The following is a 17,760-nucleotide window of genomic DNA, read 5'->3' as shown; positions in this document are numbered from 1 at the left end:
AGTCTTGTCCACAACATGTCAATACAACCACAAAAGCTTGATACGGAGAAAAAGATACTTTCCGACTGATTATTTTGGAAGCGGCGACAAGCCCTTTTTTTGTGGTGACGTGGCCAGCCAACAGTTTCCGATGGAAAGGCAAGAACTTCAGTAACTGGCCAGCAGTTGGCGAGACAAGTTGCGACAGTGATGGCGTGATCGTTTCTCTTCTCGTTCAAGGACACCTCGTCCCAATCGAAAAATGGCTACAAATTCAACGTTTAAGTAGTACAAGTTTAAACATTGATTAACTAATCAAAATAGCCTATGAGAGAGTCGTTCAAAACAAAAACAGAAGATTCAAAAAATAGACGGGCAAATTAATTGGGTTCGTTCACCAGAGTTTAATTAAAAATGAGTTGCAATGTCGTTTAATATGTTAACATTTGACAGTAACAAGTCGAGTCAGGGGAAATTTTGTTTGTTTAATTGTACATATTTCGAATTAGACTATTTTAATATTTAACAGCCTTTCACCAATTAAACTTACATCATTTTGAATAAAGATATGTTGTTTTTTTCTTTACACGAAAGTGTTTCTCTTTCGATGAAATTCGACAGGACATCCATTTTAGGAAGTGGGGGTTACGGGGTCGTTTTTAGAGGAGAATGGAACAATAAAATAGTTGCAGTCAAGCGAATTGAAAAAAAAAACAAATTGTGAAAACAACAAAAGAGAAGATGCGCTGAAAAAACTCCACCATCCAAATGTCGTCAAACTTTATCACGTTGACAGCGACTGGACAGTGATTTCAGGTGAATAAAATTCTCAATAGGCATAAAAAGAAAAGGTGCTCTAATATTTTTGTTCTGTCAAATCAGATATTATGCGCTGGAACTGTGCCAGGCATCGCTGGATCACAAATTCTTGGATGAGACGAACCCGAAAAAATATCGTGGACTCATGCCCCCAGAAAAAAAAGTTTGTCTCCAGTTGGCCAAGGGATTGGCGCACATTCATAATAACCGATTGATCCATCGACATCTCAAACCGGAAAACGTTCTCATCTGGGTGGATTCCATCGGAGAAAAAGTGTTAATGAAATGGGCCGATTTCGGACTTGGTAAACAAGTGAACGAAAGAGGAAGTCATTCCATAAGTGGAATGAGAGGAACCAACAACTGGTTTTCCCCTGAGATAATGAAGATATTTGAAGAGGAAGAAAATGATTGTAAAACTACGACGACAACACCCAACATTCGACAGAGAGGAACCGTCAAGAGCGACGTTTTTAGCGCGGGACTTGTTTTCGGCTATTACCTATTAGGCGGTGATCATCCTTTTGGTTCAGCTGTAAATGTTCTACCAAACATTGTCAGGAATAGGCCAGTCAATATGACAAGTATGTTCCGTTTCTTAAAAGCCTATGGCAGATTTCTATAGCAAATTTTAATTTGAATGCTTCATCATCATTACAGAAATAAAAGAACATCTCATGCACGCGATCATCATGGAAATGTTGAAAGATAATCCCGACGAGAGGATTTCATCGGCCGACGTCGTAACAAGAATCAACAACTTGATAGAACTCCAGTTAAGAATTGGGCGATCGGTTCAACCGAACTTTGTCACAATCGATGGGAATTGAGAAACAAAGTCGAAAGGAAAATCAACAAATCGCTGTCTAAAAATTTCTTTACGGTGTCAAAGACTAAATTGTTACATATTGAAAGTACAAATTATTCCAGGTTATGTTAATTATCATCACCAACTAAAATGACGAGGACATTTCAAGGACTTCGATACGAGCATTGGCTATACGACGCAAGGTGCATGCAAAAGCACATGGATCTCCATTTGATCGACTTGCTGGAAAGAAATCAACTGGATCAAGCACTCGATTGCATAGGTAATCCTCAGAGGTTTTACGCAGACGTGCTCCACCTATCTAATCGCTCAAAAGGTCCCCAACATCGAGGAAGAATGGGAAACTTTCAGAAATCATTTGAGAGATGCAATTAACAAAGCGGCAGCAGTCAAAGTCGACAAAAAAAAGCGCAAACTTTTGTCGACCAATTACGAGAATTTTTAGATCGTTACTTGCAGACCAAAACTTTAGGCTCGGCATTTCTAATAAAATGCAGTGGCAAATACAAAGAATGCGACAAGGAAGAGAAGAAAGAATTTCAAGAGGCCTGCTTGAAAACATTAATTGAAGTGGTGGAAAAGCAAGAAGCTATTAAAAATCAAAGAGAATTTTCAGAAGAAATGAGTCCAAAAGTGGTCCAGCATATGAAAAATGTGAACGATAAAGCAGCACTCCCTCGATGCGACGCTTCTTGTCGCATGTGTAATAGTCTGTGCATCAAGGCGGCCAATCACGACACACAAGACAGACCTCATGATGCAGTTCATCAACCAGGGGGAGTTGCAGGAACACATTATGTATACACTGAGGAATTGGATCACAAGACATGCAGTCAATCTTACGAAGAAGACGACACATTTCACCTTGACAATAGGTTTGACTTTCGCTTATCCCTACAGAGACTATGCCAAGGTCTATCCTGGATGGAAAAATCCTAGCATCAACGAGGAATTGCCATTGCGCCAATACATTTTAGCAACTTACAACAACGAAATTGCCAAAAAATACAACGTGAAACCTTTGACGCATATCCCCTCAAGCTACTCTTCAAGAACTCTGTCCTCCATGAAGAAACAACTGAAAAAGGAAATTGCGGAACATTTAATTGGCGGAAAAATTAAATTTTTAAAATATCAAATAGAATCTAATAACCAATGACTTTCACTTGTAGCTGAGTTAGTTACACTTGAGCATTATTCAAGTATTTGTTCTTGATTAAACTTTTGTTGTAATAAACTGATCGTTGGTTGAATCGATGTTAAATTTATCCATTGCATATGTATAGGCTATTATGGACAAGTATTCGAACCAAAGTTGTGCGACTTGATTTAACCAATGATCATCGATGAGTTATATTCATTTCCTTTTCACAGACATAGCACATAGGATCTGCATTAACGACGAGAATATTGGTAAAGTTCAATCACGACCAGGAAGGAGGATGTGAATCGGAAATCCAATCGAAATTTAGTCTATAAAGTCCAAATAAAACTTTGATCTGGATTGAACATTTTCGATTAATTTGTTGAATATAACCCACGGTTACACAGGACCTATTCTATGGACATCAAAGCAACACTATCATGTCCTCGTGTCATCGTAAGCCGTTGCCTTCAATAAGTTACATTTCCCGAGTTTCAATAAAATGAACTTTTCTTTGGGCTCCAAAAAAATGAACATGCGAAAACAATTGTAAACGTATAGGTATTCTAACGCTATATCTCGTTCTATTAGAGGAAATAGAGTTGCCTTTCTATTGGGATCCTTGTCGTTCACCAAATTCCCCTGACACAAAAAAAAAGGTTAAAGAGAAATAGAACCGGGCAGGGAGAGAGACCTAGAGAAGTCAAACAGGCAAACAACCGAACGAGCGTTCAAAGAAACAACACCAAAACAATTTAGCGGATGAGCTCCGCGACATTCATATTGCCGCTGGCTTCATTCGGCCGAGCCTGGTTTGTTGGAAAGGGGCGTGGCCGGTTTCTGACAGGAAGGCAAGTTTCGATCGGCAACTCGCCATCAACAGTTGGTGAGTCAAGTCAGTCAAGTCTTGGACGGTCGTGAGCGTGAGCCGAGAGAAGATGGTGTTGACTTGTATAATCCTAGACAGGTGCAAATTGATAGGGCGGGGCTGTTACGGGACCGTTTACCAAGGGACGTGGATGAATAGAAAAGTGGCCGTCAAGCGAATTCAAATCGAAAACGTTCAAAACAACAAAGGGGGAGAAGAAGCTCTGCAAAAGTTAAATCACCCCAATGTCGTAAACCTTTATCACGTTGAAAGCGACTGAACAGTGATTTCAGGTGAATATTGCAAGTGGCTTAATAAATCACTTCAATAATGTTGTTTGATCCAATCAGATATTACGCATTGGAACTGTGCCAATTATCACTGAATCAACTATTCAACGGCGACGAGGCCCAGAAAAACTATAGCGAGATGATGCCGCCAGAACAAGAAGTTTGCCTCCAGTTGGCAAAGGGATTGGCGCACATTCACGAAAATGGATTCATCTACTGGGATATTAAACCCCAAAATGTTTTCATTTCTGTCCATCCAATTGATGGAGGAAATGTGTCGATGAAATGGGCCGATTTCGGACTCAGTTCGCCACTCAACGACAGGGGAAGTTTCTCGACGACCGAGCTCAACACACGACCCGATAATTGGCTGGCCCCTGAAAATCTTGCAGATGAAGGAGAATTTCAATCGAACAACACCCCTTCGTCAAGAAGGAACCGTTAAAAGTGACGTCTTTTCCGCCGGTCTCATTTTCGGCTTTTATCTTTTGAAGGGACGTCACCCCTACGGCTGACAATTCAATATCCCCGCCGACATTGTCAATGACAAGCCAGTCAATCTGAAAGGTATGTGTGTTCCATTTCTTTAACCAAACTTGAATATCAGATATAACGATGACATATCATTGCAGCCATAGAAGAGCAAAAACATCCCATGCTACGCGCTATCATCATGGACATGTTGAAGAAAAACCCCAACGACAGGATTTCATCGGCCGACGTCATAACAAGAATCGCCAACATTTCATAGCATAAACAAACAAAAACGATCTGACTCGTATTAAATCAATTACGACAGGCCAAAAACAAAAAAAATAAATCTGCGTTGCTGCGACAATCGAAATCAAATTTCCACAATTTGCTCCAAATGACTAAGAAAATTCATTTGATTCCTCCACATTATCTGTATTGAAAAAGGACGTATGCGGACGTAGTCTATGTGACGCGCCCCCATTTTCTATTTCCTGCGGATGGTGACGATAATAAAATGTTTAAGTGACATTTATCTCACTCAGACTATGCAGTTCTTTTTTAGGTCGGTTGAGATTTCGTTCGTGGTTTTTCTCATTCCGCTTTTGGGGACATGGCGGATGCTGCGACTAAACAAAAAATTGAATCGCCGACGGTTGATGTTGGTGACGGTACAATTGCTAAAAGTTTTGGATGGGATCAAAGTGCCTCGGTATTGGAATTTAATGGATACGTCACAGACTTAACTGTTTGTTAGAAAATGAGCTTAATGAATTTTGTACAGGTGAAAATAATATTTGACATGCATTAGGTGCCGATGATATTTGGGCTGGGGAGATATTTTTATAATTCAATAATTCAATGAGTTTGAAATGACGTTGTTAAGTTAAAAAATTCTATAAAACTAACCCGCTAATGGCTATAAGAAAAGAGACAGCTCAGATGGGAAAAATGCCAAATCCATCATAAAAAAGTTGTGGCTGTTGTAAATGGGAAAGTCTAATAAGAAAAAAAAAAAAAGACTCTCAAAGGATCTTACGACAACATTAAAGATAAAAAAGACGACGAATAGTCGTAATCTTTATGTTTCTTTTCACGACAACTCGAAAAGAATTTTAAAAACGTGAAGAAAAAGCAAATTACCGGACTATTGCCATCCATCGGGCGGATTGGACATCTCCTTATACAGTCAAAATATTTGAGTGTGTTTTGCGTCAAATGGTGATCCTCATGTCATGGGACGTTTTCAAGAAAACCTTCTGGCGCAATAATATTGCGCTGTAATTCCAGATATGGAAGTGAATTCAAGATATATACCCGGAGATACGCAAGACGTAAAACAAGACGCAAATTTGGCGATTCCCCAGCAACGCCAAAACTTTCCCAAGAACGGAACAATAAATGGAAAAAAAGTATCTGTGCTATTGTTCTTTTCGAAAGCAGCGAGAAGATACAGACATCCATCTGCCAACAACAAGTCTCCGACAGAAACAGTGTTGGATGAAGAATCAGAATTGAGAATATACTCAAATGACCCAAAAATCTAAAATTTGAGTGTGTTTTTAAAACTCACACATTTTGAATAAACAAAGTCTTCGGCCTGCCTGCCTCCACGGAGCTTATCTGCAATCGTTCTATAAAATTTTCCATTTTTTCATTTTCAAAAGTTCCCCCCTTCCATTGGTTAGTTCCATAGTCAACCGAAATAATCGTATTCCGTAACGGTTTACAATCAACACTTCAAAAAAAAAACCAAAAGGAAGAATAGAGATGTATTTCTCCTACCTTTAAGCCTGGGAAGTATTCGGTCAGGCATCCATCCACAGGTGCTCCATCCGTTGAAAAGTGGAATCCACCAGGCAAGATAGGAAAAAGGAGGTCCTCGTGAATACACCCACACTCACATGGGTGTACACGAGGACATTAAAGAAAGGGGAAGAATCATTCAAGTGGGACGTAACTCGGCCAACATCGGTAGTTTCTCCAGTCGGGATGATGTTTATCTGAATTAATAAAAAATTTAAAATTGGTTACGAACTTGACAGAATAGAGGAAGCTATGTTTGCTCTTATTTGTCTTGTTTTGGGTTTGGAAAAAACTAAACTTTAACTTAATGGAGATGAAGAATGACTTGATTCGATAGCAGCTTCCTCACGTTCATGGGAGTAGGTGTCATTGCCGATTTTAGTTTCTCATGTCCAAATCCCGAGTCTTCTGTGTGATTCCGAGAATCGCCATTCAACTATAATCAGCCAGTAGTCGTAATTGCTAGTCCACCGGCGAGAACTGAAATAACAAAATCAATAATCCGTCTTGTTTTAAACGATGTTAGATACTGCTGTTAAACACAGAAATTGTCACAAATTACGAGACCATTTTTGGGGGGACGACACCAGTCTCTTAGGGGCTCAGCTGATTGAGACAGTAGCAGACGAAAGTAACCCGAAAGTAACTTCACCAGCACCTATGTCATTTATAATTAGCTTCGTTAACGTTTTTACAAACCCACCTACAAAAAATTTATGCTAATGAAGAACCCAGAAATAATTAACGTGAAATCTCAATTCAATAAACAATGAAAAATGATTGTTTTGGTTTGAACGCCGCTATCAAGATAGTAACACACGAACTAAATAGAAAGTACGAAACCTAAAACAATTTAAAAAAAAACATACAAACGTATTCTTCCCACGTATTTTAAAACATATTAAATTATACACGGTACAACCGAACGCATAAAAATACAAAAGTGATGAGAATTAAAAAATTCTGTGATACTATTACGTAATACTTCTTTAGTTTGTGGATTCACCGCTATGGGCGCCCTGTCGTTTTCCAGACATGTCCAGACCGGCAACATTGAATCCCATCCGGAATTCGGAAAACCTTTATTTCAAAATGCAATTAAAAGTTTAAAATGAATTGCAATTAATTCATAACTAATTGAACAATGTGAGTTGGATCTTAAAGTGTGAAAACGAGTCAATACAAAAAGTTAAATAACATAAACATAATTAGAAATATGATGTAACAGTGGAAATGGAAAGTGCAAAACGGGATTCCCCTGGCAAGTCTATATAAGCAACCCCAACGGAAATAGTCAACATCGCAGTTTTCAATTGCAAACAAACAAACTATCACACAGTTTAAAAATGATCGGAACTTTGGAAGTAACTATATTTGCTTGCCTTTTTCTTTGGATCATGGAATTCTTCAGTCGAATGACCGAATCACAAACTCGGCGTTCGGCTGCTAACCTGAATAAAATTAAACCTGACGCTGCATGCACCAAACAGCATGCACTTCCCCGACCTTTAATTAACGATGGATTTTCGACTGCCAGCGGAGAAGACTTGAACAACCAAAGTTTTCTTCGTCTGAAGGCAAAAGTCGATGAAAAGAACCAGATTGTATTGGAAAACCAACGTTTGGCGAATGAGTTGAGTCTAGTTCAATCCCAACTGACAGACTCCCATTCCAAGTTACGACAATTCCACAACAAGTTAGCAACTACCAAAAGCAAACTCGAAGAAAAGAAAAGTCTTATTACTGACATTACGGAGAAAAATCTCCGCTTGACAAATGAAAATTCGCGACTTAAGCGAAAAACTGAAGACAGGGATAGAATTATCGAAGACAGAGATAGAATTATCGCATCCAGTGCGATTGAGAAAAATCTGATTGCATTGGATAAAGAACGTTTGGAGAATGAGTTGAGTCTGCTTCAATCACAACTGACAGACTCCTCATCAAAGCTGCAAATGTTTCAGAACGTACACGACGAGTTGGAAACTACCAAATGCGAACTGGAAGAAAAGAAACATGAAATGACTGAGATTATAGGGGAAAATCTCCAGTTGACAAACGAGAATTCGGGGCTATGGCGCAAAATTGAAGCCAAGGATAGAGTTATTGCATATAAACGAGCGAATTTGGAGAAACTACAAAATAGCCTTGAAGAGAAAAAATTGCACAAGGTGCACGAAGAACTGGCTTCGAGTCAACGTGCTCTGGTATCCAAAAACAGAACAATTACAAAACTTCAAGAGCAAAATCGAGAAAGTCGAGTGGAAATGGAGCAACTCCGGACTTGCCTAAGTGAACAACAATTTGACACCTCGCAGTTGACCGTCGCTACAAGTGAGCTAGAGTCAAAAACTAGAATCATTACTGAACTCGAAGCGAAAAATCTCAGTTTGGCCGAAAACGATGGGCGGTTAAGGCGCAAAATGGAAGACGACGATCGTCTCCTTCAATCCAGTCAGTCGGCTTTGCAACAATTACAAGATGAACTACTAGAAGATGTGACATCGTCTCAGTCCATTTCATATGGAGTGACGTGAAAGTGCCTTTCCTTCAAACTACAGACGGTAATGGGAAATCGGTCGTGTCACGTTACTTTTCGTCCCAACAAACTCCACATAGTTCATGGTATATGGAATTGATAGACGTGAGAGACAAATTAGTCATCACTGCCAATCACATTGATTCTAAAACGGAAAAAGGTGTCGACCCAGAGTTTTTGAAAGTGTCAATTATAAAAGAAAACGGACATCCATTACGTCATGACGACCGTACATTACCATTTCATCCAGCCGGATGTCAAATCCCGAAATCGCAAGTGTCTCTACGTCGGTCAAATGGCACACTCACATTTTACTGTACGATTACCGCTCTTACTAAGACAATAGTACCCGTTACACGTAAATATAATAATTACTGGACGAATGTTGATCTTCCTGTGCTGGAACAAAAGCCCGTTTCATCAACAGATTCGGCTGCTATTGACTGCAGTGATGGATTATCTATTCAATTCGAAAAATTATTCAATGAAATGAAATTCAGCGACGTGAGATTCAACATTGAAGACCGTCAATTCAACGCCCACAAATCCATTTTGGCTGCCAAAAGTGAAGTGTTTGCTGCCATGTTTGAGCATCCAACCAAAGACAAATTGACCAATCGGATTACAATTGAAGACATTGAACCGGATGTGTTCCATGAACTGCTTCGCTTCATCTACACGGGCCGATTGAGTACAACAGCGATGGAATCGATGGCCGTTGGCCTATTGATCGCTGCCGACAAATATTTTCTGGAAGAGTTGAAAGTGAAATGTGAAAACTATTTGGTTCGTGAAATGTCGCCCGATAATTGTATCGAACTTCTTTTACATGAACATCTGCCCGGCTCATTCGTATTGAAGAAACAAGCGAATTATTTGCTCACTTTGAACGAAGGGTAAATGCCTGAATTGACCGACTAATGGAAACAATCGAAGAAAATCAAAAATCCGCCTTTAAAGTCTGACCAATCGACGATTCATTTTTATTACGATTATATTAGATTTTCATGTCTACTTATCTATAAAATTGTCATTCACGTATTTTAATTCAATTTCTCTACTGAATCGAGAAAAATCATTTTGTGGAATTTCAATAAATAAGATACTGCTGTGAAAAATGTTAAAAAAAAAAACAATTCTTTTGTTCTTTTTAAGAGCTTTGTCCTTGATATGTCTGGTTTATCAAGAGCAACAACCAATCACGAAGCTTTAGAATGAAGGAAAGAGGAAAGGGTTTGAAAAACGTCTAGGATAATATTAACTCGGTTCTTCCGTCTATCGTTCGTTAGCATCAACCCAATCATCGTTACCACGTAAACAACAGAGGACAAAGATAGAGCTGATGACACACGGAGAGAGATTTTTTAAATAAACGAGTCTTATCATTATAATAATTATTCCACCGGGAGTATATATTTTCACCTACACTATCTATTATTACTTGGTCATTTCTTTCAAGGGCGAATCGCACAAAATACTCTTGTGAGGTCAATCAATAAGCAATAAAAAACAAAGTAAACCTCCCATCATTGAAGGACATTGCATTCTCCCATTTCTTTAAATTGACTATGGCGCATCCATTGGCGTAAATAGATCACAGTCTGTTGTGAATGGATTTGGTATAACCACTTCAGCTCATTCAAGTTCACCTGTTTAAACTCTTGTTACGTTTCTCGTGCTGGAAAATATGGCGCAACGTTCAAATTGTTCCGGATGTGACATCGTCTCAGTCCATTTCATATGGAGGAACGTGAAAGTGCCTTTCCTTCAAACTACAGACGGTAATGGGAAATCGGTCGTGTCACGTTACTTTTCATCGCGACAAACTCCATATAGTTCATGGTGTCTGATAATGCACGACTGTAAAGAAACTTTAGTCATTTCTGCGGTACAAATTGACCCGACTTCGAATAGACAAGTCGACCTAGAGTTTTTGAAAGTGTCAATTATAAAAGAAAACGGAAATCCTTTACGACACGACGACCGAATATTACCATGGCGTGCATCCGGATGTAAAATCCTGAAATCGGAAGTGTCTCTACGGTCAGATGGCACACTCACATTTCGCTGCACGATTTCCGCTCTTACTAGCAAACAAGAACCCGTTCCATACATGGATTCGGCGGTTGCTATTGACTGCAGCGATGGATTATCTAATCAACTTGAAGGATTATTCAATGAGATGAAATTTAGCGACGTGAGTTTCAATATCGGCGGCCGTCAATTCCCCGCCCACAAATCCATTTTGGCTGCCAAAAGTGAAGTTTTTGAGGCGATGTTTCAGCATCCAACCAAAGAAAATTTTACAAATCGAATCGAAATTGAAGACATTGAACCGGAAGTGTTTCACGAGCTTCTCCGCTTTATCTACACGGGACGATTGAGTAGAAAGACTATGGAAATATTGGCCGTTGGCCTATTGATCGCTGCCGACAAATATTTACTGGATGATTTGAAAGTGAAATACGAAAACTATTTGGTTCGTCAAATGACTCCAGCAAATTGTCGTGAAATTCTATCAAATGAACATCTGCCCGACTCAGCAAAGAGCGAATTGAAGGAACTGGCGACTCACTTCCTCAGTTTGAACGAAGGGAAAGGGCCGGAAATGACCGACTAATGGAAACAATCGAAGAAAATCAAAATCCATCTTTAAAGTCTGACTAATCAACAATACATTTTTTGCTACGAGTATATTAGATTTTCATGTCTACTTATCTATAAAAATGTCATTCTCGTAGTTTAATTCAATTTCTCTACTGCATTAATCAATTCATTTTGTGAAATTTCAATAAATAAGACACTAATGTGAAAAATCAGTTTCTAAAGAGTTCAAAATCGACTTTCAAAATTAGGGCGGATTAACTACAACTTTGGAGATTGTTCCAAGCGTTGCTGAACTCTCGGTCGATGTCTAGTTTTTGTTTGAGGGACAATCTCAGTGGACTTTTTCACTCGAGCAGTGTCTCAATTTGTAATGTAATTAAAAAGGGAAGGGCAGACAAAGGAATTCTACATCATTTCATAGGACAACTTTTAATTTTTAAAAAATTTTTTTGTGCCGTAAAAAAAGTAGAAAAAGTGTCATTTTCGCTTTTCAAATTTGTGGTATCGAGTTTGGCGAATGACTACCAGATGGCGTTGTATTACGTCATAGTTGCATGTGTCTGTTTGAAAATCGAAACGTTTGAAACTTGGATTCAACAAATAAATGATCTCTTTGTTGTATAATACCGACATGTGGGTCGTCAACAAGACACGACGGATAACACCAACAAGGGACACAAGAAGAAAGACGATGAATGAATAAAAGAGAAAAATGAAAATGAAATCGATTTCACAATGTTTCAAAAAGAACAACAACAAAAGGTCGTGAAATGGCGTGACTTCACTCACGAAAAAAAGTGTAGCTGTTTGCCCAAGGGTTCGTACTCGCAATTTATCAAACCGATTCAAAATCAAATAAATGGGGAAAAAGGGGAGACAAACGTGAAAGTCGACTTTTTTTTAACGACTCCCCTTGCCCCGCGCATAGTTGTTATGAGCGTGAGTGACGCAACCGTGAATAAACGATGTAGCTCCCCCCCCCATCACAATATCAAACAAAAATCAAATTTCTTTAAAGATCCAATGCGATCGAGACAGTGAGTCATCTGATTTCATTTCATCATTCAAACCGATGGTCAAAAAGAGAAAAAACTTTTAAATTTTGCATTCACTTTGTCGAGATAATTGCGCATTTTAAAAAATGAAAATGTTGAGAGAGAATAGAAATAAGACGGCGGCGGTTGGGGTTTACATTTCATGAACACGCCCAAGGACAAACGGAGGTTCAATCCATTTGCACGAGACGGGACATTTTTCTCTTTAAAGAGTCTGCTGACGCAACGTATCGAGTCGACGTAAATTTAATTCTTGCAACCTGTCTACAACAGGAGAACTGTCCTTTTAAAATAAACTATTAGCTACGTTCAGAACGTATATGGTCATCTGAAAAGAAGAGGGAAAGGAAGTGTCTCGTAAACCGGCCACAACAGAGTTGGGTTGTCTGGTCTTCTGTATATAATCCCATGTCTGATCTACGAATAGAAAAGAAGACGAAAAGAATAAATGAAGAGGAAAAGTTTGAACGAAAGGCAAATGAGGGGGGGGGGGGGGAGTGGATCTATGGTTTGATAAGAGACCAGCAACCGGATGTTTTTAAACGAATTTAAAAGAAAGGATGTCGAAAAGAAAAAAATAAAATAAAAAGTTGTGCTGAGCTGATGACGTGTACAATTCCAACAGACACGGGCTAACAGAATATTCAAGAACAACAGGATCAAGACTGGAGAGTGCAGAAAACGAGAAAGAACGGCCAGATGAAAAAAGCCCCAAAGGGAAATATTACGAAACACACACAGCTGTGGTATAAAGAAGGTGGTGCAGCCTGCGTCTAAAGTTCAGTTTCGTTCGTCAACTCACGAAAGAGAGAAGCTTCTACAAGTGGTCGTCCTCCCAATGTAAAACCGGTTCCAGTCAAAATCAATGCCAAAACTCACCGACGAGAGTCACAGTGATTTCAACTCGAGCATTGCATTTAAAACAACAAAACGTTCGTGAATTTAGACACATTTCATCATTTAGAGGTGTAATTTGAGCAGAGTCAACGACAACACACACACAGATTTAGGGTAGTGGCGTAAGCGCCTAGCTGTAAGTGTATCCACGGTGAAATCGATCAGCTGCTGTACGCTGGCCAAAAAAGAAAACATTCTACAATAACCAGTCTACAAGTGGCTTCCAAACACGCCGGTTCCGTCCGCCGGTTCATCAAAACTTGAAGGTGAAAAATCGACGATCGATATTTCGTTCACAAGTGAAAAAACCCCCGCAAGGCAAAACAGTTGGACATTTTCTTTTTTTTGAGAGTCTGCTGACGCAATTAAATTGCAACTGCTCGTGGCGATCCATTAATTGTAAACAACAACAAAAAATCTTTTAAAAAAAGTAAAATCAAGGTAAATCAAATTACAATTTCCATACAATTAAATAATGAAATAACGAGCGTCTATTTTCTGGTAATAGATTTTAAAAAAGAACACCCAAAATGTCTCTCGACTTGCCAACTGGAAAACTATTCCAGAAAAAATTACTTTACGTTCAACGTGTGGATGAATCAAAACCGTTGATATTTGATTTACTACTCCAATTTGATTTCGATTAGGCCAACGATATCGCCGTCATTATACTGGACACTCCCGTGGTTCTTTCCAAGACTGTCGCTCCTGTTTGTCTACCACCGGCGAGTACCGATCCCGACCAGTACGTCGACAAACCTGCTGTTATTCTGGGATGGGGTGCTGGTAACTGACATTTACGACTAGCTTATTTTTTTCCCTTGGTTTTTATTAGGTAATAACCTTTTTTTCTTTTTCAAATGACAGTCAAGACTGATGCTGTATCCACCGGAGACTTGGGAGAAGGTGTAGTTACGATGTCGGCCATCGCCGACTGTAGGGCGGACACGACATTTGGACAATATGTTTCAGAGAATAGCACCTGTGTTACTTCTACCAACAATAACCAATTCACATGTCAGGTGAGTTTAAAAATCTTTCTCTTTTAATCAATCAAATTCCCTATATTTCATATGCTAAACTTATAGCAAGACATTGGCGGTCCAGTCGTCATTAATACAGCTCCTGCAACGCCAGGAACGCGGGCTATTTGGACCCTTGGAATCAACAGCTACACCAAAGGTTACGACTATATAAGACACGCATTTTCAAATCAAGTAACAACCAGTTTCGGTTATCTTTTGATAGATTGCGCTACAAATGGCCTGAAAACCAGAGTGTCGGCCTACAAGGACTGGATCGACAAAGCCAATTGAAAAATGAACTGAACAAGAATCGACAAGAATAACGACGACCAACATCACGAAAGAACATGATTATGAAATTATTGAAGCTCTCTTTTTTTCTTTTTATTCTTCGGTTAAGTTTCTTCGGTTTATTTTCGGTTTATTACCCTATATTTACATTTAGTTGTTAGATATTTTAATGGCGATATTTAGTACATGTAATTGGTTTCATTTCTGAACACAAGCAGCAAGCAAATACCAGCAGCTGATTTCGTCCCCTGAATTCATTTCACACAACTCTCCCGGTTTATTGCGTCTAATAATCGTTCTGATTGATAATTAAAATGACCGCAGGTTAAATCTAGTAAAAACGCGTTAACTGGTACGTTTACGAGCGAACCTGCCCAACACGGAAGACCAACAAATTTTGAAAAAGCCGATTGAGAGAAAGTAATAAAAATACAGTGTATAACAAGAGAACAAAATAAATGCCGACAGGATATTGTGGCTTTTAAGTCGGGGGAATTGGATAAAAAAAGACACGCCCTGTCAGTTATTAGGTGATCAACTATTCCGGAAGAGATAATTACTAGAATTATAGAAAGAAAAAAAAACTGGAGCACTAGACAACACAGGCACTTTTTCCCACTTGGCACACAAAAGATCTATCAAAACGGTTTGTCCTACCTTGCAAAAATGAAGGAAATGCCATTTGACAGTAGCTCCAGGTGATCCCGTTCCGTCCATAACAGAGTGAAGGCTTTCTTCCAGAAAGAAAAGAGAGAAAGAACGTCCTCGCGAATACATCCACACTCGTAACCTATAATAAAATAAAAACAAAAAGGAAAATGTGTCAATGATGCGTTAAATGACAGCGGTATTACATCATAAACTTTAGCATCTGCAGCAGGAGAAGCAACGACGGAAACTTTTTAAAAAATTGCCGTAAATATTATTTCACATTCTAAATATGACAATCTTCCTCAAGTGACGATTGCTCTACACCTGCTGTTTTTACCTTTTCAAAAAAGTAAACAGACTGTTTACAAATTTGACAGTGAAATATAGTTAGAGCAATTGTAGTAACTGGAAAGCCGATTGACAATTTCTCTCATTTAGAACTTGATTGAAAGAAAGTAGCGACAGAGTTGGACTCGTTACAAATGTTGGCCCAGTATTGGACTGATGGAATCATAATTGATTTCTAATCGACTGATAACAGGAATACGGCTATTCTGTCTATCGTTCGTCGGCATCATCCCAATCACGCTACCACGTGAACAACCAAGGACAAGACTGATGACACAAGGGAAATAAATTTAAGAAAAGTGATAACCGAGTCTTATCATTAGAATAATTATTCCACCGGGAGTCTGTTTTCACCTTCACGTTTAATTGTCATTATTTTCAAGGGTGAATCGCACACAATACTCTGGTGAGATCAATCAGTAAACAATAAAAGACAAAACAAACCTCCCATCATTCAGCAAGGACATAGCATTCTCCAATTTGGCTTATTAACTCACAGTCTGTGAGTAGATTTTGCAACCACCTCAGCTCATTCAAGTTCACCTGTTTAAACTCTTGTTACGCTTCTCGTGCTGGAAATATGGCGCAACGTTCAAATTGTTCCGGATGTGACATCGTCTCAGTCCATTTCATATGGAGTGACGTGAAAGTGCCTTTCCTTCAAACTACAGACGGTAATGGGAAATCGGTCGTGTCACGTTACTTTTCGTCCCAACAAACTCCACATAGTTCATGGTATATGGAATTGATAGACGTGAGAGACAAATTAGTCATCACTGCCAATCACATTGATTCTAAAACGGAAAAAGGTGTCGACCCAGAGTTTTTGAAAGTGTCAATTATAAAAGAAAACGGACATCCATTACGTCATGACGACCGTACATTACCATTTCATCCAGCCGGATGTCAAATCCCGAAATCGCAAGTGTCTCTACGTCGGTCAAATGGCACACTCACATTTTACTGTACGATTACCGCTCTTACTAAGACAATAGTACCCGTTACACGTAAATATAATAATTACTGGACGAATGTTGATCTTCCTGTGCTGGAACAAAAGCCCGTTTCATCAACAGATTCGGCTGCTATTGACTGCAGTGATGGATTATCTATTCAATTCGAAAAATTATTCAATGAAATGAAATTCAGCGACGTGAGATTCAACATTGAAGACCGTCAATTCAACGCCCACAAATCCATTTTGGCTGCCAAAAGTGAAGTGTTTGCTGCCATGTTTGAGCATCCAACCAAAGACAAATTGACCAATCGGATTACAATTGAAGACATTGAACCGGATGTGTTCCATGAACTGCTTCGCTTCATCTACACGGGCCGATTGAGTACAACAGCGATGGAATCGATGGCCGTTGGCCTATTGATCGCTGCCGACAAATATTTTCTGGAAGAGTTGAAAGTGAAATGTGAAAACTATTTGGTTCGTGAAATGTCGCCCGATAATTGTATCGAACTTCTTTTACATGAACATCTGCCCGGCTCATTCGTATTGAAGAAACAAGCGAATTATTTGCTCAGTTTGAACGAAGGGAAAATGCCTGAAGTGACCGACTAATGGAAACAATCGAAGAAAATCAAAAATCCGCCTTTAAAGTCTGACCAATCGACGATTCATTTTTATTACGATTATATTAGATTTTCATGTCTACTTATCTATAAAATTGTCATTCACGTATTTTAATTCAATTTCTCTACTGAATCGAGAAAAATCATTTTGTGGAATTTCAATAAATAAGATACTGCTGTGAAAAATGTTAAAAAAAAAACAATTCTTTTGTTCTTTTTAAGAGCTTTGTCCTTGATATGTCTGGTTTATCAAGAGCAACAACCAATCACGAAGCTTTAGAATGAAGGAAAGAGGAAAGGGTTTGAAAAACGTCTAGGATAATATTAACTCGGTTCTTCCGTCTATCGTTCGTTAGCATCAACCCAATCATCGTTACCACGTAAACAACAGAGGACAAAGATAGAGCTGATGACACACGGAGAGAGATTTTTTAAATAAACGAGTCTTATCATTATAATAATTATTCCACCGGGAGTATATATTTTCACCTACACTATCTATTATTACTTGGTCATTTCTTTCAAGGGCGAATCGCACAAAATACTCTTGTGAGGTCAAT

At 38.9% G+C, this 17,760-nt stretch overlaps 4 protein-coding genes and 3 long non-coding RNA genes across 8 annotated transcripts; all 7 read left to right on the top strand.

Annotated features, from left to right (window-relative positions):
* The first annotated feature begins 77 nt into the window (after positions 1-77).
* On the top strand, positions 78-1,637 carry LOC124343071 (serine/threonine-protein kinase/endoribonuclease IRE1-like). The gene is made up of 4 exons (XM_046796192.1): positions 78-258; positions 574-795; positions 862-1,382; positions 1,459-1,637. The coding sequence occupies exons 3-4, from the start codon at positions 944-946 to the stop codon at positions 1,626-1,628; spliced, it is 609 nt and encodes a 202-aa protein (XP_046652148.1). The 5' UTR covers positions 78-258; positions 574-795; positions 862-943; the 3' UTR covers positions 1,629-1,637.
* A 6-nt stretch (positions 1,638-1,643) lies between these two features.
* Positions 1,644-2,880, top strand: LOC124343106. The gene is made up of 2 exons (XR_006919163.1): positions 1,644-1,681; positions 1,729-2,880. It is a non-coding gene; the product is annotated as an uncharacterized LOC124343106 (long non-coding RNA).
* Positions 2,881-3,166: 286 nt separating this feature from the next.
* LOC124343095 lies at positions 3,167-4,946 on the top strand. The gene is made up of 3 exons (XR_006919151.1): positions 3,167-3,932; positions 3,990-4,496; positions 4,562-4,946. It is a non-coding gene; the product is annotated as an uncharacterized LOC124343095 (long non-coding RNA).
* A 2,657-nt stretch (positions 4,947-7,603) lies between these two features.
* LOC124342059 (kinectin-like) lies at positions 7,604-8,743 on the top strand. The gene has a single exon (XM_046795030.1). It carries the CDS (start codon positions 7,604-7,606, stop codon positions 8,741-8,743), a length of 1,140 nt encoding a protein of 379 aa, XP_046650986.1.
* Positions 8,744-10,432: 1,689 nt separating this feature from the next.
* On the top strand, positions 10,433-11,365 carry LOC124342058 (speckle-type POZ protein B-like). Its single transcript, XM_046795029.1, has one exon. It carries the CDS (start codon positions 10,433-10,435, stop codon positions 11,363-11,365), a length of 933 nt encoding a protein of 310 aa, XP_046650985.1.
* A 1,198-nt stretch (positions 11,366-12,563) lies between these two features.
* LOC124343082 lies at positions 12,564-14,873 on the top strand. Of its 2 annotated transcripts, none has more exons than XR_006919123.1 (5): positions 12,564-13,745; positions 13,813-14,090; positions 14,172-14,326; positions 14,393-14,486; positions 14,553-14,873. It is a non-coding gene; the product is annotated as an uncharacterized LOC124343082 (long non-coding RNA). The 2 variants fall into 2 exon arrangements; XR_006919124.1 differs by having other exon boundaries at positions 12,928-13,745; positions 13,952-14,090.
* Positions 14,874-16,199: 1,326 nt separating this feature from the next.
* LOC124342057 (TD and POZ domain-containing protein 1-like) lies at positions 16,200-17,189 on the top strand. Its single transcript, XM_046795027.1, has one exon. It carries the CDS (start codon positions 16,200-16,202, stop codon positions 17,187-17,189), a length of 990 nt encoding a protein of 329 aa, XP_046650983.1.
* The last annotated feature ends 571 nt before the right edge of the window (positions 17,190-17,760 follow it).

The sequence above is a fragment of the Daphnia pulicaria genome, chromosome 6 (genome assembly GCF_021234035.1).
Source record: "Daphnia pulicaria isolate SC F1-1A chromosome 6, SC_F0-13Bv2, whole genome shotgun sequence".
Classification (NCBI taxonomy): domain Eukaryota; kingdom Metazoa; phylum Arthropoda; class Branchiopoda; order Diplostraca; family Daphniidae; genus Daphnia; species Daphnia pulicaria.
Note: the sequence above shows the minus strand (reverse complement) of the source record. Positions and strands in the feature narration are given on the sequence as shown.